Source organism: Trachurus trachurus, assembly GCF_905171665.1.
Source record: "Trachurus trachurus genome assembly, chromosome: 1".
NCBI lineage: Eukaryota > Metazoa > Chordata > Actinopteri > Carangiformes > Carangidae > Trachurus > Trachurus trachurus.
The window spans coordinates 14,164,422-14,189,302 of NC_139891.1; the positions used below are offsets into that span (position 1 = coordinate 14,164,422).

Here is a 24,881-nt window from a genome sequence, read left to right on the forward strand (position 1 = left end):
ATTTGAATTACCTCGAAGTGACTGTGCCTGCATAAATGTGTGTTGCACATGGGTCAGCACAGTTTTGATAGAGAAGTTAAACTGAAACACGCTAAGCATTTGAGTGTCATGTGTCACTCATTACTCTTTCCTGTTTTTGTTGGACAGCTGAGAGAAGCTTGCATCAGAAGAAAGAGAACCATTTGATGGAAGAAAAGAAAAAGAAAAAACAAGAAGAAAAGACCAAGAAGGACATTGCTCAGAAAAAGGTAAAGGTTCAAACTGTGTACAGTCATGTTCTCAAACATGTACACTAATTTTTTTGAGTCAACTAGCAGGCATTTGGGCTGAAACTGTGTTGTTACACAGTTGTTGGTTTTTAAACCCTCAGTCTGTTCTAGTTGTCCTTTTTTATAGAATCAATAGCTTTGGCTGATTTGTTAAAACTTTTAGCCTGCAAGTTTCCAGTAAACAAACACCCACAGATTTCTTCTGTCCATTGCTGGCTGCCATTCAACAGAGAAAAATCACGAGTGACTTGAAAAGATTGGAACACATATTTGGAAACGCTCCTGTAAAAGTCTAAGTTTTGTCAAACCATTTAGTGTTTACAGTTTTGAATGGGTGTTAACCGTCGGCCTTGCTGTATGAAGTTTCTCATTGTACTTCTCTCTGTTCCCTTGTGCAGGCTGCTGATCAGAAACCCAAAGGTGAGTGTCATGATCAAGTAGCCCACACCCTCTCTTCCGTCTCAAACTACACTCCAACCACTTATATGTATTAATCAGCTCTGATTAACACACATTGACCCATAAAGGCACACACACACATTATTTATGCATTATACACACACAGCATTTAGCATTCTTGTGCACAGATGGACACACACAGTTTGCACATGCATGCACAATTGTGCCATTTGACTCGAATACAGTGGAGTTTAATGCAGAATGATGCACAGTGACGCCCAGTACGCCCCCAGCACCAGGCAGTGAAGCGTGAGGGCACCCAGACAGCAAACAGTGTGGTGTTGTTAGGGGGATGGGAGGATGGGGGGGAAGAGCAGGGGAGAAGAGTGGGATAAAAGGAGGGCATAGAGTTGAGCTGAAAGGCAGAGGGTAGGGCTGAAAAAGTGTCCTCACGTGCCCCTAGTGCTCTTTTAAGAAGCCAAAATAGATTTTCTGTGTGAATATCCAGAACCAGGAAACCGAGTGGTGCGTCTACTATTCTCAGCGCTCCCGGTGACAGACCTGTGCTCTAAATGTATTCAATCTGAGAATTATTGAGGTGATAGAGGTACAAATATCTGTTTAGTCACTGGATTTGAGTACCGTTGCTTTATGCAATATGCATATTGATATTGGCATTTAGTTGCTCTTTTTAGCAAGAAATAAATAGTGTGGTCACATCTACAGTTTAGTGCATATAGTCATCAGTTTGTCTCTGTAAGCTGAAGGCTTTTCCTGCTTCAAAATGAGTTTGTAAAATCAGCTGTGACGTTAAACTTAATCTTTATTGATTATAATAATAATACATAATTCACACTCCTTTTTATTGTGCTCCGTTGACTTTCAGACCTGCATTTAGCATGCTAGTTTGTTGTCTTTTCACTTATCACCCCACTTTGGAGTGATTGCTGCATTTACAGTTGGAGACGTCAGAAATGGCAGAAATGGAGCTTGTAGAGCCGACTTTAAATCTCCTCGGTGTATCTGTCAGCCCACGTGTTTCTCCTCCCACACGTTGAGCAGCAGCTTGGCCATCTGGGTGTAACTGTTGGGCTTTAACAAAGGCCACCACAGCTTGCCTTGAACTCTGACCAGCCTATTTAATTACCCTCCCTGTGTTTCACTGCCCTGTCCCTGAGCTTGGCCTATTAACCGAGCTCCAAAGCGAGCTGCTTCTGATTTGAATAAATCACATTTAATGCTGCTTTTCTCTGAGGAAAGATTTCAGACTCCTCCACTCTATATTGGAATGAAATCCAAATGATATGATATCTGTAAGCAGAGTAGCCTATTATTTTATGTATTAACATAGGGTGTCTGAACAAAAGGCAACACCAGGGGAGACCAAGGAGATCGGATAATGTGTCAATAAAGTACTATTACGCACACAGGGTAGATTCTCCAAACATTGATGCTCTTCACAGGGGCACCCTGCTTCACACTTGCATTTGTCTAACTAGGTTTATTGCAAGAGAAATGGCAGGTTAATGTGAGTTTTTCTGTAACATGAAGAAGACTAGCATTATGGACTGGACCAGGAAAAAGGAGAAGTTTGTGGTTGTTGTCATGTAGTGGTGACTGAGAAGATTATGTGGGCAATAGAAGTTGCCACACACTCTGAGATGAGACCCATGTAGGCAGATCTGTGTCTCGACCTTGTGTCTTATATTTAAGGAATTGTAACTACTGCACAGCTGAGAAATTAAGACTGTGACACATTTATTTTTGCTCTGGCACAATGGGGAACGCTGAAATGGAATAAAAATAACTACCAGTTTAAAGCTGTATTATTGTGTGTGTATGGGGCCTGCACCCAGCGTTTCTGGCAGGAGCAGCGAAGGAAATGCTAAGAGTCAGTCAGGGAATATTGAAAACTCTGCAGCAAAGAAGAGAGGCCCAGGGACAGGGGCTAAAAAGGAGAAGGGGGGGGGGGGGGTAAAAGTCAGGAAGAAAGAGGAAGTGTAACAGGGCATACTAGGGCCAGATAAAAGCAAAAATGAAAGAAGGAGAAGGAGGAAAGAAAGTAATGAAGCAGTGAACACTTGAGATGAGTGCCAAAAATGACCATCGGGAGTCAATGACAGTGCTAATATAGAAGAGGACTAATGACATGGACATTTATTTTATGGTATGTTTAATGAGAGATAGAGAGAGAATAGGACATAGAATGAGAAGCTGATTGTGTGTACGTAGTGGGTGCTCATGCAGACAGAGAGATAAAGAAAGTAAGGGAAAAGAGGGCCTGTTTGAAGGCTAATAGTTGTGTGAGCTATCCAGACTCCTGTGTGTTTGCTCATAACCTCCCATCTGCAATATCTCTTAAAAGGAAGGTGGCATGAACTGGAATGAGTTGGGTTTTCATGCGTGACACTAAATAATAGAGGTGTGTGTATATGCAGGAAGAGAGAAAATCTCTAAGCGATAGTGATTTGTGTCTTTCCATCCATATCAGTGAATTCAGCCTCCCTTATACACTCTCAGAAATTCATAGACACATACACATGCAGGCCACCTCCCCCATCCTCGCCGTCTTTTTCTGCTTTTCTCTCTGCGGGCCTCCTTGGTCCCAGGCATTTCAATTTGTTTGCAGTAATCGATCTCGGCCTGGCGCGTTCATATGTATGAAAATGAGATAAAGCTCCGGTGCAGTGGAATTAACTTCTCTGCCCCCCATTAGGCATGGAGCTTCACCGAACGTGGGGCTCCAGGAGGCAGTGTCCCACTGCCCCCCAACCCCCCACCCCCCCACGCACAGGCTGGACCTCTGATACAGGGCCCTCCCTCTTGGTCCCCATTACCTCAGGGGGATGCTGATTATTCATCCCCAGCACACACGAAGCTTCATCACAATCGCTGCCACGACTGCAATCATAATCAGTCAGTTTGGCTGCTGCACATAACCCAGCAGCCTTGACAAAAAAACATTGCCTGTCCCAAGACACACTGACGAAGAGGAGAGCATGAAAAATGTACATATTGGTAAAGCTACACAGTATGTGCGCCCAGATGCCTGCAGTGACATTAAAAGATGCATGCACTTCTGCTACAGCGACTCGGAGCCTTTCAATCTATTCTCAGTGATTGAATCAAGTGCTACACAGTTGAGCTGTAAAGCAACTAAAGCAATAATATACTAGCCACTGAGTCTCTTAGCATGCAAACAAACGCACACACACAAATATTACTGATGTTATGAGAAAACATAGCCAAAGCAGGAAGTTACACAAATGCAATTTATAAAACAGGAGCTACGCACAAGCACAGAAAACCACAGCCAAACCACAGTGCATCATTCCCATAACCCTGTTAATCAGAAACTCTGCAATCTTTGCAATTTATTGCTGCCTGTGCACTTTTCACCGCAGAAAGGTGAGAGAACAAATGTAATGCCTGTCACTGCCTTGTCCCTCACTTCTCCTCCTCACCCACGCTCTTTCTTCCGCCTGTTTCATTTCCTTCGCAGTATGCTCGGCCCCAGCGGCCGTATCTGAGGAGAAACATATTTACACGGTGTCACCACGGTGATAACAGCATTATAATTTTCGAAGTGGCGAGAGACGCACACAAACGCGCGAGTGTCACATAATTTTGCATTGGATTAATTTGCAATTTCACATGTTATTAATTGCGTCAACACTTTTGAAAGGGAATTTCATGAATCACAATCTAATTAGAGGCTAATTTACTTTAGCATTGGAGCTGCTTTTCTCTTCTGTTAACCACATTTACAAACACTCAATGAATTAATAGTGAATAGCTTGTGAGTTACGTCCTGTGGATTTATGACTGCCGAGCATAATTGTTTTTTCTCTACCCCCTGTGTGCTCACCCCGCATGCATGTCAAGTGCTAGAGGGGAGTGAGGGATGGAGGGAGAGACCGTGGGCAGAGAGAGAAAGGAAATGCGAGTGGCACACAAACTTAAACAATGCTTTCCTCTCTGTTGTATGATCACTCGCAAGCTGCTGACAAGAGCGCTTGTTCAGTGCCTCCGCGCCCCTCCCCCATCATCTCCTCCTCCCCCACCAGCGAGCTGCTCCGTGTCGAATATCAGGCAGATTAATAGGATGCAGCTCAGCTGATATGAATGACAGTTGAGCCTGTGATTTGAGGGCAAGGTTGTTGCATATACGTGCGCCTATAAGGTTCAAAGGCTGCCTGTATGGCTTCATCAGGGAGTCCTCTCGCTCCTCCCTCAGGCCATTGTCAAATGGCTGTTGGACCACAGAGAGAAAGAAAATAAATGCTTTGCTCCCATATTATTCCATCAGCAAATTCGACCTCATGAAATTGTTTCTAGTAATTGTATATATCGTGAGATGATAATAAAGTGGAGTATTAGCCATATTATATAAGACGTACGAATGGGATATTAACATTGGGACGCAAATGAGTACTACCACAATTACTAACTGGGCTCTCTAAGCTCTAATGACCCTGGGGCTCTACCTATGGGAGACGGTGTTTCTCATTTGGTTGTCAGACTTCAAAAGTTTGCAATACCTTGCATCACGCCACGCCACCTATTTTATCAATTTTAAAAGGCGTGTGTCCTCAGGCAGTTGTTGCCCCCGGGCACTGACCACGGATGGAGGTGTAGTGCGATCCTCTTTCAGCACTTCACCCAGAGAGTAAGTTAGCTGCTATTAGGGCTAAAAAGCAGAATAGATTTCTTGGGGTGACTTGTGGTATAGCTGAGATGCGCAAATGAGACTTAGGAGGGGGAGGGCACTAATTAGAGAGGGTGAAAGAGGCGTGGCATGGGAAGAGGTCACAGGAGGCAACTCGAGGTGTGTTAAACAACTGTCAGTCTCTATAGCAACGTCCCGTTATAGGAAGGGTGAGGGGTGAGAAATTTTGCCTTTTATTTTGTGTGTGAGCCAGGGAGTTTCTGTTTTTCCTTATAATACTGACAGATGGGACCTCATCAAGACACACCCACTTGACCCTCCCTTTTGTGCATAAACACATGCACGTACATTTGCATGTATGTGGGCCCTCTTGGTTGCTCGGCCAAAACAACAAGGTCTTATTTCTCTGAGCTCCTGTAGTTCCAACATCAGTCACTTCAGATGTTTATTACAGTTGCTATAGGTTGCTCCCTAAACTAACTTTACAGTAATGTTTCACAGTAACACATCACATAAATATAAATATTTCTGTCACTACCTTGCATTAAAAGGATTAGAGATTTTATTAACTAGAATTTATTTTTACTTTTCCAAGTCAAAGAAAATATTTGTCACCAGATGTTGGGATATTAGACCAAAAGTATTGATTAGAATCTGTTTTCAGTAGAGACTTTGCAGAAGGTAAAGAAACAGAGTGTGCTCACCATTGTACCTTCATAAAACCACCTGAAAAGTAGTATGTAGGAGATGGTTGTAGACAGATGTAAACCCATTTAAAAACATGCTGTATTTACCTTTCCTGCCTCTCAGCGCTTACTGGATTAAGAAATGCGCCATTGTGTAGGGCATATATATATATATATAGGCCTGTGTGTTGTGCCCATCCCTCCCTCTCCTGTAAACACGGCTGCATAATAAAGTGGCTCTGCAGACAATAGACAGAGGAGATGTGGGAACCTGCGCTGCCTGGCACTAGGCTCAGGGAGCCAATCACAGTTGTGCTTTCCAATAACACATTCCCTACCCTCGTGCCTGTGATGTCTTGTACACACTGTATCCGATTGCTTTATATATATCCCGCTGCCTTGTATGCTTTTTTTCCCCTTTGTCTATGCTTACTTACTCTCTATTCTTCAGCCGTTTTTCTCCCTCTCGGTTTTTCTTATTGTGTGTAATTAACCATTTACTGTGAGGAAGAGCTATAATTAAAAGTTTGGTGCAAGGTTGCAGAGAGCGCCTCAGCTCAAGTGTTTAATAGAATTTACAGTGCACTCGATACAAATGCCTATTTAATTGGCTGACCTTTTCAACTTCAATTGGAGATACTAAGGTCAGCAACATGTAAAAGCCTACATTTGGTTTTCACAATATGGACTGCTTTAATTCAAAAATGTATATAATATCTATCTCTACCAAGATCATAAAAGAATCTATATCTCCTGCATTAGGGGTCACTAAGACTCCCACACAATTTCCATTTGACCAAACAATTAAGTGTAACATTGTTTAAAAACAAAACAAAATAAAACCATTCAAAATATCATCTTGTAGATTTATTTCAAAAGCGTGCTGTAAGGTATTAGATTGGTAGCTATCAAAACAAACCTGCAACCCTAACCCTTGGTAAAAAGAGAAATGATGTTTCTGAAAAGCTATTAGTCATTTGAATACAAATGCAATAAGATACTACTTCACTAATTTACAGTGTAGATTTCATTGCCTTTCACTGGCAGTGAGAGTAACCGGCATAAACTTCACTTTGCTCATTTAATCTTTCACAGACACTCTCTCATCTGAGGGATTTCCCCACTTTTCTACAATTTATTCATTCCTAGTCATTTTCTATGAACCCCTCCCCCATCTCTTCAAAAGCACTTACCCATTCATCGTGGATTAAGAGGATAGATCTCTCCTCCTCAGTGAAAGACGTGTCTCAGTTAACGTATTTACATTTGTTCAAATCTTAGAGGAGCACTGTCCGCCCTATGTGGCCGACTATTTTTCTCACTTTTGATATTTTTGCTATCTCACAGATTACACTAAAGATGGCTAAAATAATTTTAGCTTTTTTTTCACAAAACATAAACTAATGTTATTTAATGGGTTTAATCGGCAATTTGGTTTTTAAACCTAGCACACTTGTCTACTGGAAATAAGATATGAATAACGGTGACATAAGGGATTTTCAGCGTTAAAACGCCCTTGTTACTACAACAACAACACAAACACAAGCTGCATGAAGGAGGGTGTGTATGAGAAATATTTGAATTGGAGTTGTGCGTCTGTCCGAATGTCTTCTGAGCTCATCTGCTTCCTGTACCAGTCTGACTAAACATTGAGCCGACTGACAAAACTGTCACAGGAACTAAGACATTTCAGGATCTCAAGAATTTACATTCCAGTATGTGAGAGGAAAAAGGAATGGCTTTGTTTGAGTCAACAAAATGATTTGTGACTGTGATTTAATGCAAAGGTGTAGAAAGAGATTGAAAGCTAAAATACCTGTTAAATGTATTTTACATGCATGGTATTTACAATGACGTTTATTAGGTTAGTCACTAGTCTGGCTTGGCTGGTTGTATACAAATTTCCTCCCTAGCAACAAGTATGAGCTTGTAATGTGACTGTATTCTGTACACAGATTTTCCCAGTCACCAGAAATGCTCCTGCTCGTGGAGTGAGCATTCATGCAGATTGTATCCTGGTAGTTCCTGGCTATTGGAAAATACCACCTTGAGCCCAGGCACCTTTTTCTTCTGTGTCTGTAAACACCAAACTGTAGGGGTAGAGGGAGATAAATATTAAGAGACAAAAAAATAATTCCAGGTAGAAAAAGTGTTTGGAGTTGCAGGAGATAAAAGGAAGAGGAAATAGATGTGGGGTGAAAGGTAGAGATTCGGAGTGGGGGAGATGGAGATGTAAAGGCACAGAAATAAGATGGGAAGAAAGGAGACACAAGGAAACACAAGGGATGACATGGATAAAGGCCCAGAGGGAGAATGAGAGGAGAACACCAGGCTGAAAGACAGGTAGACAGGAAAAAGAAAGGAGGGAGATACAGGACTGTGGGGTTATGGAACAACACACTGATAGAAAGACAGGGGAGGAAGAGAGGGGGGGTTGTTAGAAATGGACTGGGGAGGACACAGAGGAAAGGGGGTAGGGCGGCGTGTATTGACCTTCCCACTATCTGATTGGCCGAGGCAGCGTCAGGCGGGCTGAGCTGAATTTAATCAGAGATGTGCGTCACCAGCTGCAGTTCCAAGCCAGCAGCCAGTCAGAGACTGCTGGAGGGGGCAGGCTTGTTCCCCTCTCTGCCTGCTCCCTCCGCATGTGTGTTTAACTAAAAATCTCAGAGGTTGAGAGAACGGGGAGGGGGGGGTCGTAGACCACTGAGAAAGTGTCTTTCAGCCTGAATGTGTGTGCAGTGCATTTGTACGTTTTCTAGAAAAGTACAAAAGGCACCTCTGTCTGTGAAGGAGGCCAATGCAGACATACAAAAAGAACACAATGCCTTGAATCCAAATACTATACTTAATGTAGCTTTTGTAGATGTATCGGTTTTGGATTTGTCTGTGTTAATGGCGTTCGAGTTTCCCTCGTATCACTGCTCTTTCTGTGTGTCGGCAGGTAGACGGCCATCTGGATTAGTGTTGTGCTCACTGAGAGGGCCTCTGTTTCAGACAGGCTCTTGGCAGGCAAAGCGAATACCTCCGCACTCTGAATTTACTTTAACCTCCAGTGTGGCAGTGTTGGCCTGTGTATGCATGTCACTTCGTAGTTGATTGCCAGCACTGCAGCACAGAGCCGCCGCTGACACGGTTCAGGCTCTCACGCTGGACGGACTGAGGCGTTAATTGACAAATTATTTCTATCCCATTTATTTCCCTCTTTTAAAAGCTTTCTGTTTCTCTCTCTCCCCCCTCCCTCCAATGAAGGCAGTCTCAGCTGTTGTTTGCGAAATCGTATCATATTCGTCTAGGGATTATAGAAAACAACATCATCAACTATTCATCAGGAGCTGCACTTCAAGGCAGTTCTTTAGGTTAATATTGGCAGCCAGTATGAAAGCAGCTATTTCTGTACAGCAGGGAACTCTCAAGTAGAGTAGTGCTCTACCAGATCTACTTCAGTCTCCCTCTCAACCTAAACTCAACTCCTAAGGTGCAGAGAGCCACAGACTTGCACCAAGACCCTTTTGTTTTCTCAATAGGAATTATTCCACGTATAGGTCAGACAGTTTTTTTTTCACCCCTCCAGTCTTGCAGCACCCTGGAGAGGAAACTTTACCCAAGCCAATCTGTTTGGTTTCTAGCTGTCCAGCTCCTGCTAATAATAACACCTTTCAGGCTAACGCTCAATTAGACGGCTGGCTGGTCACTGTAACCACAGGGAAAGGGGTCAGACTGAGGCCAAACCAGCAGAGAAGTGTTGGTGTGTGTGTTTATGTGTATGTGTGTGTGTGTGTGTGTGTGTGTGTGTGTGTGTGTGTGTGTGTGAGTGAAGAAAGACCGAGTGAAAAGAGTGTAATGAAGAGGAAAGGAGGTGTCTTTGTGTGTTTGTGTGTCTGTGTTCTGTCACCAGAAAAAATATAACCTTTCCATAGAGTGCGTCTGGGCCGATAACATATGTTCAACAACGGGCTGCATGAGGCAATTTGCTTAAAGGGATAGTCTGCCCCCAAGTACAGTGCAGATACAAATAGATTGTTATAAGTTTGTTTTGCTGCTGAGTATTATAGAGAAATATGTATATGCATCAATGTGTTGAAAGTAAAATATACCTGCTAATCGTTCTTCCCCATGAATAGGACTTTGACTGTCAATAATTGTACTCCTCTGTTCTATCATGGGCAGCCATAATATGACTGGATAGGATGGTCATTCTTTGTGCTTTGCTTTCCAGTCGCATGGTCAAGTTGTGATGATATGAGGGAACGTCATTTATGTTTCTAAGAAATCAATAAAACCAGACTAACGCTCAAGAAGACATCACTGTATCGAGGTCGACAGACATTTCAACATCAGAGATATTTTTCTGTCACTGGTTGTCCATGGTCAGCAGTGCCTAGAAAGAATCATTTGTGATATATATAATTACTAATAGTGCGTTAACCCAGACATTAATACCTTGCTACTTTGCATGTGTCTTTTTGTGTGAATGTGTGTATGCGTGTGTGCCTGTGTATTGTATCCATCCAGTGCCAGAGCCTGCTCCCACTAAGCCCAGTCCCGGCCCACCCCACCACCTCCACCCCGCCAGCCCCACGCTGCCCCTCTCCTCCTCCTCCTCCTCCTCTTCTTCTTCTGGCAATGGCAAGCGCGCCTCCTCCAGTAGCCAGCTCCCGACTCAGACTCCCCCTCAGCAGCAGTGCCAGTTGTCCTCTGCCAGTGCTCGCTACCCGCCCAGAGAGGTGCCCCCACGCTTCCGCCAGCAGGAGCACAAGCAGCTACTGAAGAGAGGCCAGCCATTGCCTGCAGGAGCCCTCAGCGCTCTCACCCTCTCCTCCTCCTCTTCCTCCTCCTCAACTTACTCTTCTTCTTCTACGAGTACCAGCAGCACTACCCCAAACTCTGCCACGTCCACTGCAGGCAAACGCCACCCAGGTTTGTGTCAGTTTAGTTTAAAAAAAAAAAAATCCTCAAATCAATTTCTGATCATTTTTTATATTAGACCTTTTGAATGGTGGGTGTGTGCAATTCTTCTTTTTTTAAATCTTAAATCGTCATTCGGTTTAATTTTCTATAATTTTTCACATTTCACTCAAGTGCTGCTTGGCTGTATTTTGACTGCGTTTCTTGTGAAATTTCACTCATTAAGCTTTTTGTAAATCATCCTTTAACTTTTTGCTTCAACATAAGCTGTTACTCACACTTTGATTTTTGGATGAATGGATGGATGGTGAATTAGAGCGACAAGTTACAGCTCCATAATTATCTGGATGGGCTGACTGATTTAAAACTGAAGTCTTAATTCTCAGTTGTTTTCATTTGGCTGCTTTCCCTGCTTTTCCCCTCTAAAGGGATTCTGATAGATGTGTGCTTGTTTCTAAACTAGGTCTGTGCCATTGTTGTTATTATGCAAGTTTGGATGCTGGTACTAATACCGGTGGCAGTAATAACACCAAATTCTTTCAAAGCCGAGGAAAACCTTGTTAAGATGTGCTTATCAAAGTGAGAAAAAAAACAAAGTTCAGTTATTTCAGCCTCTGCATGCATTTTTCTTTGACTCACAGACCTCTGTAGCCAGTGGTATAATTTTAATGAACTCACCAGTGGCCCCGAAGATCACTCACACTAAACCTACCTTCAGGTGATCTTCCTGTGTTGGCTGGTGTGTATTTATATGCAAGTAACGTGTTGATTAAGGCTGGCCATGTGTGTTTGTTTTTTCTTTATCATTACCAGAGCTATATTTGTCTCAGTTTATGGACCATCTTTTTCTTTTCACAAGCAAACTCAAGCTGTTTGTTTTATTCTTTTTTATCATTTATTCCCAAAAGGCATCCTTGGTTTCTTCAGTTTTGATGTCTATTTTGCAGTCAAAATCATCTGCTTAATGATGTACACAGACATAAAGATGGTACCACCTCAGTTCATGTAACATGACACACTGTAACATCGGTGCGACGATACCTCTGTATATGTCTCTGCATCTCTTTCATGTTCAGAGCTTTCAGAAGGAGTTAGCACGAGCATCTGCTCACATCTTCATCTTTTCTCTCACTTTTTTTCTTTTCATCAATGCTGCTCTGTGCTGCCTTTCATTACTAACTCAACATTTGCTTGGGGAACACCAGGCACTTGGTAAACAAATCTGCAGCAGCTGTGGTGCATGGCTAGCTAGTCAGCACACTACATCCTTCTGCATCACAGACGCAACTGGTCTTCGCAAGCTCTGTCTAGTCACCGCTGCTTTGATACTATAATCTTTGGCGTTATAATCAAAGATGCCAATGTAGCCTGTCTACAAATGCCTGTTATTTGTAAGGTTAGTCCATATCGTACACAGGTTTATGAGGCTTTTTAAAATGTGTCTGTGCAGCTAATTATTCTGTGAAAAATGCTATGAATAAGACTTTTCTTTCAGCATTTCATAAACTGTATTTGAACACTGATAATTGAGACCATTTCTTTTATCCTCCTTTTTTTTATTATTAGCTCAGTAACTTCCAGTTTCTATAATGATATTTCCTCTCTCTCTGCTGTGCTATGCACTGCGGGGTTTTGCGGCCAGGATCTAAATTTGGCTCCAGGCTTACCTCACTCAAGAGAAGCAATATATCTAAGCCGTTTTTTTTTTTTTACAAGAATATGTTTCTCTTTTGAGCTCCAGAGAAGTTAGGATACTCTAGTTTAGCGTATTAACCTATAATGTCCTTATTATTGTCCTCGTCCAGCAGTTGTTGTCCTGTTTGGCCTTTACCTTGCCCCTGGTTTTCCCAGGGGCCTCTCAGTACAACACAGCCTGTGGCAGAGTAACCATTGGCTGAGTTTCCGCCTTTTTCCTCTCTCATTTTGTCCCAAGGGCCTCCAATATACAGCCTGTTCTTTCCTTTCTGCTCAACTAATAGCCTCAAGCTAGTAAGACCTGTTGTTGCAATGATTCTGGCATACATAATTTTAGGACGGACATTGTAGGTTAACTCAATGCTCTGCAGTTGAAGACCTAACCCCACTTATTTTATTCAATTATTAATAATATAACGTTTGAAGTAAAAGACCTTGAGAAATACCTTATTTTAAAATCTACATTAATTGCATCATAGTAATATATGTCCTAGTAGCAATATGACTCTTTGACTATTCTTGCCAGACAACACATTTAAAACTGGAAAATTCAGCAACACAAAAAGGCATGGCTTATTTCCTTGTACTCAGTGAATCACATTAAGAACTTTGCACATCACTATTTTCAAAATCCACATTACGTTGATTTAATATGTGACATTCACTGCCTGCAAGTACAGAGCCAAAGTTCCCTTCTCAGTTCTCAGGATGAACTCTGTAAAGGATGAACTCTGCTTTGAGGACACCTCGTTGGAGAGGTTACTGTGGCCCAGAGGGATGTGGTGGTGATCGTTCCTTCACTCAGATACTCAAAACACTTTTGCTCTTGTTCACATGCAAACACAAACACATGTACACAGATACAGAGGCTGTGCAGCAGAAAGAACACTGACCTAGATGTGTCCTCTCAGATCTGTGTCTGACTTGCAAGCCAGCTGGCTCATAGGCAGATACACACACACACACACACATATATATATACACAGACAAAAGACACATACATGTTCGTTTATAAGCCAGCTCCACTGCAAAATGATATGGTAGATATCCCAAGGTTAAATATATTTATTTTTATCTATTTATTTGTTAGCCTGTTACACATTTGGTTCAGAAAGTTTTGATTTCATTTATAGGCCATAGTAAATTTATGCAAAGTGTGTTTGATGTGTAGCATTCCACCGAGCTCCACCCCATCCCCAAAGTCTGAAAGGCAAAGCCCCTCTAGATTCAAGGGCATTCACACCACTCCCACGTAACCTCCGCTCTGCCGACCCCACTTTCATTGTCCCGTACACCACGTACTCCTCTCCCCCCCCCTGCTGCACCCAACATCCCCGTCTCTCCAGCTGACTGGGGACCATTAAGTAGTCTGTAGCAGCCAGCAGCCGTCCAGACAGGCTCCCTGGTAGCAGGTGCTGGAGTGGGGGGCTCTTAAGACTGTGGGAACTGCAGCCCGACAGCTGTTTGCTGGTCACCCAGACAGAGCATGTAGCCAGAAGGCACTCTGCTGGGTGCTGTTAAAACACTTGGCCCTTTCATTTGAGCTCTTTTGATGTGCAGGTGAAGTAGTTTGTGATTTTTTTTTTATTTATCATATCTTAAATAAAATGCTGAGTGTTGAAGCTTTCAGTCAGAAATTGAGTGTTGAGTGAAGCAGAATCTTTGGTGTTTAACATACTTAGTAGCCTTAAGATGTAAGAAATAAGCACCACTTAGGTCTCAAATCTGTATGTTTTAATATCATTAAGTGATCACAAGACCACTTGGCTGTAATGAAGCCAAGGAGGTATAGATTGCCCCATGTGCTCAGGCAGTAACACACATACACGCACAAGTGAGAGAACCCCCCAGTGGCTTCATTAATCCAGGCTCTGTCAGGGAAACCAGAGAAGTCACCATGGTCTCGCTCTCCTATTTTCTCTCTTCCCTCAGCAGAGGTAAACAGACATGAGTGATGAGCTTTGTAAACCCTCTTGTGACCATTCCCTCTTTCTTTTTTCTCCCTGCTTCCGGGAAAAACAAGTGCACGCCATCTTTGATGCAAGTGGGCGTAAAGCTCCCCATAAAGAGAGATCAAGAGAGTCTATTTGGGGACAGAAGACTCCTAAACTTCCCCTCCTGCTCTGCTTCTGTTGTCATGTCACACATTTGTTGTGTACTATAGTTCGCTTTGAGAAAACTAAGATTATTCTATGTCTTCCTATTGGAATCCATATATTGTGGTGGCATCGTCGCTCTTTGGTCTCGTTGTGTTTCTGTCTCAGCATCTCCCTTTCTTTTCCCTTGCCACTGCAAGTGCCAGCCCATCCCCCCGGACTTTTCATCGTCCACCCTCTCCTTCTCTTTTTCTGTCACCCTGCCTTTCATTTCATTCAAAGGGGAGGGGAGGTATTTAATTCTTGGCTACCTGCCCATTTCTATGATGGCAGCTCACTCATTATCAGCTCATCTCTTGCTTATTTCTGCTTCAAGTCAAGCTGGCTTCACACAGCTTAAAGGTATTGTTGCTGTTGTTTAATTCAACTCTTTCAGACCAAGCACTGCTAATGTAGTCGTCGTCATTTTGTATAATTTAGTTGTTATCCAGGTTCAGTGCAGAAATCAGTGTGTATCTGCTCCCATTGGCTTGCACATACAGTACATGCGAACAAAAAGGCTGCTCTGCTCCCTGTTGGAAGCGTGAGGAACCATCGGGGGCCCCTTTGTTTTTTTCTTTTTGACCCCTTTCATTCGCAAAGTATAATCAGAGACTGCCCTGCTAATTGCAACCAGAATGAAAGACGCAACACATTACTGACACATGACTGCGAACGGTGGATGGAAATAATTGTCCCCTTTTCTTTGTTTTTTATGTTTAGCCTACCCCCCCGCCCCCCGCCCCCACCTCCACCTCCAGCCCCAAATCAGTGCTTTGCCAAGAATCAGCAAGACCTCTCTGTTGGAATGTCTGTAGAGGGAGTTGAAAGGGGGACAATCGAGGCACGTTGAGGTGAAAGGAAGAGAGTCTGTTCTGCATTAGTCCACATTTGCACACACATGTTTACTGGGAGACACAATGGGATTAACACCTATACAGTATCATCAAAATGCAATACAATAGTCCCATGATGAATGCTGCTTTTGTGCAGCTTGTGATGTTGAATTTTTGTTGAGGCAGATACCCACAATTGCTGTTTACATTGCACACAATTACACAAATGGCTGCACACGCTACACATAGTGTGGGTCTGAGATACAGCTCAGTCGCCCAGCAGCAGCAGCAGCAGCAGCAGCAGCAGTGTATTGGCCTTTTATTTAGGATTTTGTGGTTTGACTGGGTAGGTTGCTGTACACATACAAAGAGGATGTGTGCTGTCTCCCATCCTTGCATGGATCCGTGTGCACTCTTGAGAGTAGTGCGGGTCTTCAGGTAGCCCCCCCCCCCCCTCTGACTGACCCCTTTTTCTGTCACAGGCAACACACAATCTATTTTCTTTCCTATTTCCAGGCTTTTTTGTTTGAAAGTCTGGTTATTCATACTGTCTATAGTAGATGAAATAGATGGTAGCTTTCCAGACTTTGATTCACTTATTACGTAACGTAACCCATTTTTCTGCCTTATCAGAAACAAAATGCCCAATTGAGACAGAGAGAAAGCGAGGAGGATATGCTCGTTGGGTGATGGGTCACCAAACAAAATTTTCCTGGGGCTGCTGCCTGTGAGTTTCTTGGCGATATTTCAGGTTTGATAAAATGGTGCTTCTCTTTGCACGGGAAGCTAGTACTGACAGAGCTGGAACAGAGCGGAAAGGGAGTAACGTCAGTGGGTTTTTTTTTAATAATGGCGTCATGTTTTCCTCTCTGTGTTTTATAAAACACCTCGATCCAGTGGGAGCTTCCACTAGTATCTGAAAATATAAGCTGTTCAGGTTTTGTATTGTCGTTGTGTTGACTGGGTGACAAGCATAGATCCAAAAAGATGTCAAATTGAACACTACTCTTTCAACTCACTGGAACCCAAATCTCATTCAATGTTGCAAGCCCAGATATTTAATATACCATCATCCCAATTTAGATACAAAGACAGATTTAGAGAAATTTATTCACGGGAGAAAGTAATCAAACAGGAACCTCTCTGGCGCACCTGTTCAATAAATAGTCAAGTAGCATCTGCACCTTGCATTCTCTACTTTCTGAGAACACAAAGATAACAGTGTTACTCACCCTTCAGGAGGATAGAAATATACTGAAGTTTTGCTTTCATGTGCCTTAAATGTCCTCTAAAATGATCGCACATGAATGTCCAATTACAGGCTTTCTAATTAAAGGTTCACAAGTGGATTTTTTTCTTTAAACAATTCCTTACTTTGGTCAAAAAGAAAAGGTGCACCAGTCGTGGCGGATACATTTTGGTCTTATGTTGCAGTAGATTTTAAATGCGTGCAACAGATTGCAAACTGACTGCAGACTAGTGTTGGTGTTTTTTATGTGTGTGTGCCATCAGCCTGACAAACCTGTGCGATAAGGCTGCCTGGGGAGCGGAGATAAGTGTGTTAAAGTGAAAATCGCATTCACATTCACTCTGTGGTGTGTTATCTTAAAACCACATATCTGCCAGTATTTGTGTGTGTGTCCACACACCTTAAACAAATGGACTTTCCCTCATCTGACTGGATTGTTTTGACCACTCGGTCTTTATCTCATTATGGACACTTTTAGCTATTATTGAAATCACTGAAACAATTTGATGGAAGCTAGTGGCAAAGTAATGGGAGTTACAGTAGCTTAATTACCAAACAAGGCAAATATTTTATGAACACCGCCAGGGCCTTTGTAATTAAAGGTTAGTGAGCCACGCTTACTACTCTGCTCAGTAGGGTAGCCAGCCACAAATGCATTATTGTTTATTAGTGCTCCTATTGCTAGTTCAAAATGTCTGGTTGTACTGTATATGGTCTGGAATTGCACTTTCTTTGTATTTAAGTGGTAGCCACCTTGAAAAACAACTTGGTCTTTATAATTTAATAAAGTGTAATGTTACTATTGCAATATCTTGTATAGTACTGTGTATGCAGTAACATACCTACTGATTTACTAATGCCAGTGTTGCTAAAAATTGGAAAGCAGCTGTACTCAGATAAATATCTATTTTTCTTTTACTTGTCTGTTTCATGATTCTCATTCATTTTCCTGTCTCCTTCAGTAGTAGCTTGATGAATTTCTTCCTTCATATGTTTAGTTGGCTTGTATGCTCGTGATATTTGTAGCAGTAATTCTCATTAGGTTTTAGCCCATTACATAGGGTGGCCTAGTGGTTAGGACGTTTGCATGCTGGATCAATAGCCTCCCTGCTCTTGCCCACTAGCATTAATAAGATCATTGATTAGCTGCCTCCCACTGATTGATTACCCCTTTACGGCATTGACTCAGTCTATTATTAGGTGCCCCTCTGATGGGATGCTCTTGTGCCTAATGAAATTGCTTTTGTGCGATACAATGTTGGTTAGAGAATCGTTGGAAAAGCCCTGTTTTTGCTAGAGTGGTGTTGGATTTGTAGATCATACTTTAAGTCTGTAAGTAGTGGAGCAAGATTGGGATAAAAGCTCAAATGGAAGTATTGCACACACAGACAGAGCGAGAAGCAAGTAGACACATATTCAAACAAGCTTGAAGGAAATGTTTTGTGGTTTCCTAGTGCAGTGCAGTTGAAGGAGGAGTAGGCCCGGTGGAGCGTAGGGGAGTGATGGATGAGAAGCCGTCCTGGTTTCATTCCAATAAATGAGCGGCGTTCCACTTGGGCTTCCCTTCACAGCCCCAGCCAGTGAAGCTACGATGGAGACGGATGGGCCTCTCACTTCTGGGTGTTAGAGGAGAGCAGAGGGGAGAAAAGGAGGAATTAAAGGGTGAGGACAGAGGTGGGGGTAGAAGGGGAGAAAGGAGACATGGACAGAAAGAGAGATGGGGGATGAGGCAGGAGGTAGTTTTGATTGTAGATAAGGGCAGTTAGAGAGAGAAAAGGAAGTAAACGGCAAAACAAGTTGGCGATGTAAGAGGAAATGACTCAGAAAGCGAAGTGGAAAAGGAAGTTAAGTAAAAAGTCAAGGCAAAAGACAGGAAGAAAGAAGGGTGGGTAAAGGAAAGAATGCAAGGGCTCCCTCCCCGTGTTTCTGTTTGGCTGACTGCACCCGGGCAAGGATATATGGATTTGCCATCGCTGATATGACATGTAGCACACTTGGCTGTGCATTCTGATTATGTGTTGAATTGTGGAACGTGCAAGTGTGACCATCTCATCCTGTCAAGTCTGATAGATAACCTCAACCAACCAAGAAAATAAAACGGGCTGTATTACACGATGTAGTCTATTCTAATTTAAAGCATTTCTTCTTTTTCCTCCCTACTCTTCTGTCCACCCCTTTTTTTCTTTTTTTAATACCCTTTGTCTTCACTCATTATAATTCATTTTCTCCCCCCTTCTCTCTCTCCAGACATATCCCTCCAGAGTGGCCCTGGCGCCCAGTATGAGACCTCTCATTGGGGAGCCTCTTTGCCAGTTGACAGCCCCTCCAGTGCCAACAGCTGGGACAAAGTGATTATTGACGGAAGTGACACAGAAGCTTGGCCCTCCATCAGTCGCAGTAGTGACCCCAGCCACCCTGCAGCACCAGAATGCCCCTTGGGCTCAGCTAGCTTTAACCCAGACACCAGTGCTATCACTACCACCAGTAGTTGTAGTTTTCTGAGTATGGCCACAGGTGCCGCAGGCCAGCAGGCCCACTACCCCTCTCTAAAAGCCAACAATAACATGATGACGGGACCTGGGTCAGCCAACACACTAGCTGGTAACAGAGGCTGGGGCTCAGATGTGAAACAAGATGCTATAAATGGTGGTCGAGTTGGAGCGCCCAATAACTGGGGCTCTCCCAATTTTAACTTGAATCTCAATCCCAATGCCAACCCATCAGCCTGGCCTGTTCTTGGACATGAAGGTGGTGGAAGTGGTGGTATTGGCCCCAATGGGGTGTCCAACTCCTCATCTCTCCCACCAGGTATGAATGGCAATGGTAATATGGGAAATGGGAGCCTAGGAAGTGCAGATAATGGTGCCGGAGGTTGGGTTGGCATGATGAGTGCTAATGAAAATGATCAACAACACCCTTCAACCAACACAAGCTTGTCCTTCAATATGGAACCTGCTAACCTTAACACTGACGGACCAAACCACACTAAGCAACAGCAACAAGCTCAGGAGCCTATGAGCCCTATTCATGGGTTAACTGGCTGGGGAGGCCAATCACCCACCGAATCATCCCAGCTCAATGGTGATACAACAGGCAGCTCTGTATGGGGTGGTGGAGAAACAAAGGCAGCTGACTCCCCCAAGGACTCAGGCTGGGACTCAACTCCTTCTGGAGGACTTTCTGCTTGGGGCCGACAAGGCAGTGGTGGAGGGAGTGGTGGAGGGAGTAGTGGAAGCGGTGGCTGGGGTGACTGGGGAAAATCCTCTGGGGCTGGAGATGGATCTAAAGGATGGGACTCAGTAGATGCTGGTAGTTCCGGTTCAGGCCAAGAGCAGCAGCCAAGTTCATGGGGCCAACAGCCTGGAACAGCCCCCGCAAGTGAGGGCAGTGGGGACAGCAGCGAGGGCCAATCCCACCACAGAGATAGGTCTTCCAGCGTGGAATTTGCCCCTATGCTACCCCGACAAGACCTGGACCCTAGGGTGCTGAGTAACACGGGTTGGGGACAGACCCCCATCCGACAGCACACTGTTTGGGAGATGGAAGAAGCCAACTCTGGTGGTGGCAAGAGCAACAGCAGCTCAGACACCATTGGAGGCTCCAGCTCCAACAGTGGACCCTCATCTAGTAATGGAGGTACTATCAACCCCAGCATCGGCTCCAGTCAGAGGCCTGCATCTGGAGGAAAAGGTGACAATGAAGGATCATCACCCTCTGGCTGGGGAGCCCCTCCACCTCAGCCAATCAAGACTGCATCGGGATGGGGGGAACCCCAACAGTCACTCAGCAAAGCCCAAAATGGTACTACTAGTGGCTGGGGAGACCCTTTGCCTAACAATGGTCCTAAAAATGGGGGCGCACCATCTTGGGGTTCTGAGGACAAGTCACCCAACTGGGATGATGGCCCAACAAAAAAACAGTCCACTAACTGGGGAGAAGGCCCTAAAAGCTCCCATGGTTGGGGAAACAGCAATGGGGGGTCCAATGGCTCCAGCACAGGGGAATGGGGAGAAGCAGAGGTGAAGAACAATGGATCCTCCAGCAGCATGTGGGAAGGAGAAGGAGGAAATACAGGAAATGGAGGATGGAAGGAAAGCCCTAGAGTAGGAAACAGAGGTGGCGGCTGGGGTAAGCCTGCCCCTACTGTGACTAATAGCAGCTGGGGAGATACATCACGTGCCAATGGCCCAGTGCAGGGAGGCTGGGGCTCTTCTAAGCCCCAGGAAAGCAGCAGCAGTAGCACTGGCAGTGGAGGAGGTGGTAGCATTGGATCCTGGGGTGGTCCTGGTTCTGTGAAACAAAACACATCTAGCTGGGGCAATGGCCATGGCAATGGCCATGGCAATGGCAATGGCAATGGCAATGGCAATGGCAATGGCAATGGCAATGGCAACGGCAACAAACAGGACCAGGGCATGGAGTCCACTGGCTGGGAAGAACCCTCCCCTCCCTCCATCCGCAGGAAGATGGAGATTGATGACGGAACATCCACCTGGGGTGATCCCACCGCCTACAGCAAGACTGTCAACTTGTGGGATCGCAACAATCCCAACAATAATCCAAGCAACAGCGGCCCACCTCCCAGTAAGAATGGTGGAATGATTATGCCTAACAATAACAACAATCACACTGTCGGCCCTGGGAACAACAATCACCATCACACTCACCACATGCACCACCATCCCCATACTCACCTGCAGCACCATGGAAACAACAATGGGTCCCCCAACAATGCCGCCTCACACGCCTCACATCCAAGTGCTGGTCCACAGGGTAGATCCCCCCTCGCCAACCCAGGTAACATTACATGACTGTGCTACTATGTTAGAGTAATATTTGATAATCCAAAAATATAATATGTATTTACAAATTTAGTAAGTTATAAAATAAAAACCTAATATTTCTGAAATCCAAAGATTAATATGACAGCATGTTATGATAAATGACATTAGAGTTTATTTTAGTAATAAACCAAATTATGTAGATGATTAATTTAAAGATTCCGTTCAATTGCAATTGTCATGCATGTAATACTTAGGGCTGCAGTTAGTTCAAATAAGTCTATGTGAGGACAAAAGGCATGCACATAAACTTGGCAAAGCTGTAATGGCCAAATACTCTCCCTTTGATAATGAATGAGACTATTGCCCTCTGCTGTTTGCCATTTGCACTACACCTACCGTATAACAACCACATTTGTTGCTTAGCACAGTTATACTGCAGCATCTTTACTGAAGCCATTATAAATAAAGAGCAAAGAGGGGGGTTGGCAGAGCATGCTCTGGCTGATCTGAGCCACTGCTTTCATCCAGCTCCTACACATTCAAACACTCACAGCACCTGACAAGCCAGACTGAGCTGGTCAGGGACCTGCTACTGTCAGGAGGAGGTTGCTATAAAAGGCCTATATATGTAGATAACAAGGCACTGTCTCAACTGACAAGCTTACTGTTAATCTCTCTTATTAATATGTCACAAGCACTCATCATGATAACCTGAAAATATCCTGTGAGGAAGAAAGAGATGTCGTTTTCGGTACTGCAGTGGTTTTTGCAGTAGCTGTTTGAACTGAAGGGGTTTTCAGACATGTCTTGAATTCAAACTGTACTTTGCAGAATCTTTCCATTGTTTAGTACCCAAGTAAAGACTTAAGGGAAATGACAAGTTACTGGGAAATAAAGGATTACAAGTGGATGAAGATTTTACTGCATACATAATATGTTTCTCTAATTTACCCACTCTCTCTCTCCCAGGATGGGGGGAGCTTCCCAGTGTTCAGCCCAAGTCAGAGCCTGCTTGGGGAGAGCCAGCAGCTCCAACAGCAGCTGTGGACAATGGCACCTCTGCTTGGGGCAAGCCACCAGGGGGAGTAGGAGGGTGGGCAGACGGCAGCCATGAGCCCTCTGGACCCTATGGCAGGGCCAATGGACCTCCAGTCTCTGCACCCTGCAAAACAGGTAATGCCCAAACATTAATAATATTTGCTGACACAGGGATGCATGATAAGAGAAACAGCATTGGCCGGCATTGCTGAACTGAAGCAACATGCGGTGCGGAGTACGTGCGGTGCCATCAGTTGTTGATCACACCTCTGGGTGCACACACCATCTGGCTGCTTTAATACCACAGCATACCCAGTCTATTACATGTGCTGTAGCAAGTAAAATGTAAAGTAGCTTTTCTGCTTCGACCTCTCAGCATGATTGTTATTATAGGCTTCTCTGGTGCAGATATTATCTACTGGTACCACACCCTCTGTGTGGGACTGATTGATGATAACTCCCAGTGTGTGTGCACCAGCACACTTCAGTAAGGGGAACAAAAACAGGAAGTTTCTTCAGACTTGCACTATTTGTGCCAATTCTGAAGGTCTTTGATAGTGCTAGTGTGTTGCCAGGATTAGAGCAATTCCACGCCTCAGTAGGTCTTGGTTATTTGTGCTGTTGGTTTGATATGTTGGAAATATTGCAGTGGGGATTGTAATGTCAAATAGCAACAGTGGCACCAAGTGGTCAGATTGAAAGTTACCTGTTTATCCTCTGAAATGGATTGTGTAGTCTCAGTGTGCATTTAGGACACGCTAACAGATGTACTAAGTGAATGTATTATCATTATTAATGTTTTTTCACATTTACACTTTGTTTGACATCTGTTTCTCAGGCCCCAAACCTATGCAAGACGGCTGGGGAAACGGAGGAGAGGAGATGGGCATGTCTACCAGTCAATGGGACACTGAAGATGGGGACATGTGGAACAGCCCTACCTCCCAGGAGAGTAGTTCCTCATGCAACTCTTGGGGCAATGGACCCAAGAAAGGCCCAAGCAAGGTCAGAGAACATACTAGATTTCAGTCATAAACATACTGATACAGGTTAATGGTATGAACTGTCTGAATTTGAAAGACATATATTGCTGGTTAAGTAAATGTTTGTTTTGTGTTTTCAGGGGAAGATGGGCAACAAGCCAGATGAGACCTGGATCATGAACCGTCTCATCAAACAGCTCACTGACATGGGCTTTCCGGTATACTAAGAAAATATTTTTCACAAATTCTCTGACACTGATAACCTACTGACCAGTTTTCTTAAAAATTTTCTTTGGCTTTTTTACCCTAGCAGGCCACAGGTAGCAACCTTTAATACAAATAAACAGATATCACTGACAACCATATATCATCTATGTGTTACAGCGAGATCCTGCTGAGGAGGCTTTGAAGAGCAACAACATGAACCTTGACCAGGCCATGAGTAAGTTTGTCAACATGTTTGTGTGTGCCCTTGCATATTGCCGAATGCTAAAATGAAATGGTTTTTCATCTGTGTAACAGCACAAATATTCATTTGTTCATTTGTTCATTTGTTTTGGCAATACAGTTCACAGTAAATAAAGCATTTTAGTAGTTGATATAGCTATTTCTAGAAGAAAGAAGGCATTTAAAACACATCATAGTAGTAGACAAAAAAACCCAACAACTATAATACTTGTTTTTTGTTATTTAGTACATTTCTATGTCTGGATATCATCAAAAAAATTTGCCACCCTCCTTTCTGTTCCCAGGCGCCCTGTTGGAGAAGAAGACGGACCTGGACAAACGGGGCATGGGCATGTCTGATTACAGCAACGGCATGAACAAACCCCTGGTGTGTCGTCCCTCTGCACTCTCCAAAGACCCCACTGACCGCAACACCTATCTTGAAAAAGTAATAATTAGAAGCTGATCATTCTGTTGACAATTGCTGTTTTTTAATATATATTTTATATAATTCTTTCTTCACATACTTAATCATTTATGTTTGGAATGTGTAACAAGTAATAATATTTTGTCTTATCTCTGTATCAATAACCATTAACTTTTTTTCTGGTCCAGGATGGTGTTCTGTCAGATGACACCCCCCCATCACCGTTTCTGCCTTCCCCCAGCCTGAAGCTCCCCCTGGCCAACAGTAGCCTTCCTGGGCAGGGTCTGGGACAGGGCAACCCGGGGCTGGCCATGCAAAACTTGAACAACAGACAGGTAATGCAATGAGCACCCACC

The 24,881-nt window shown here is 43.8% G+C and overlaps 1 protein-coding gene across 2 annotated transcripts in view; it reads left to right on the forward strand.

Moving 5' to 3' along the window:
- Positions 1-24,881, forward strand: part of tnrc6c2 (trinucleotide repeat containing adaptor 6C2) — a 54,858-nt gene that overhangs the window by 13,068 nt on the left and 16,909 nt on the right. The window contains exons 3-12 of one of the 2 annotated variants that reach the window (XM_083977101.1): positions 148-248; positions 668-689; positions 10,539-10,943; positions 19,094-21,643; positions 22,600-22,803; positions 23,507-23,673; positions 23,792-23,869; positions 24,036-24,093; positions 24,404-24,546; positions 24,714-24,860. In XM_083977101.1, the coding sequence (XP_083833227.1) occupies positions 186-248; positions 668-689; positions 10,539-10,943; positions 19,094-21,643; positions 22,600-22,803; positions 23,507-23,673; positions 23,792-23,869; positions 24,036-24,093; positions 24,404-24,546; positions 24,714-24,860 (3,837 nt within the window). In that variant the 5' untranslated portion in view covers positions 148-185. The remainder of the gene's footprint in view (positions 1-147; positions 249-667; positions 690-10,538; positions 10,944-19,093; positions 21,644-22,599; positions 22,804-23,506; positions 23,674-23,791; positions 23,870-24,035; positions 24,094-24,403; positions 24,547-24,713; positions 24,861-24,881) is intronic. The other variant, XM_083977102.1, reaches the window with a different exon arrangement.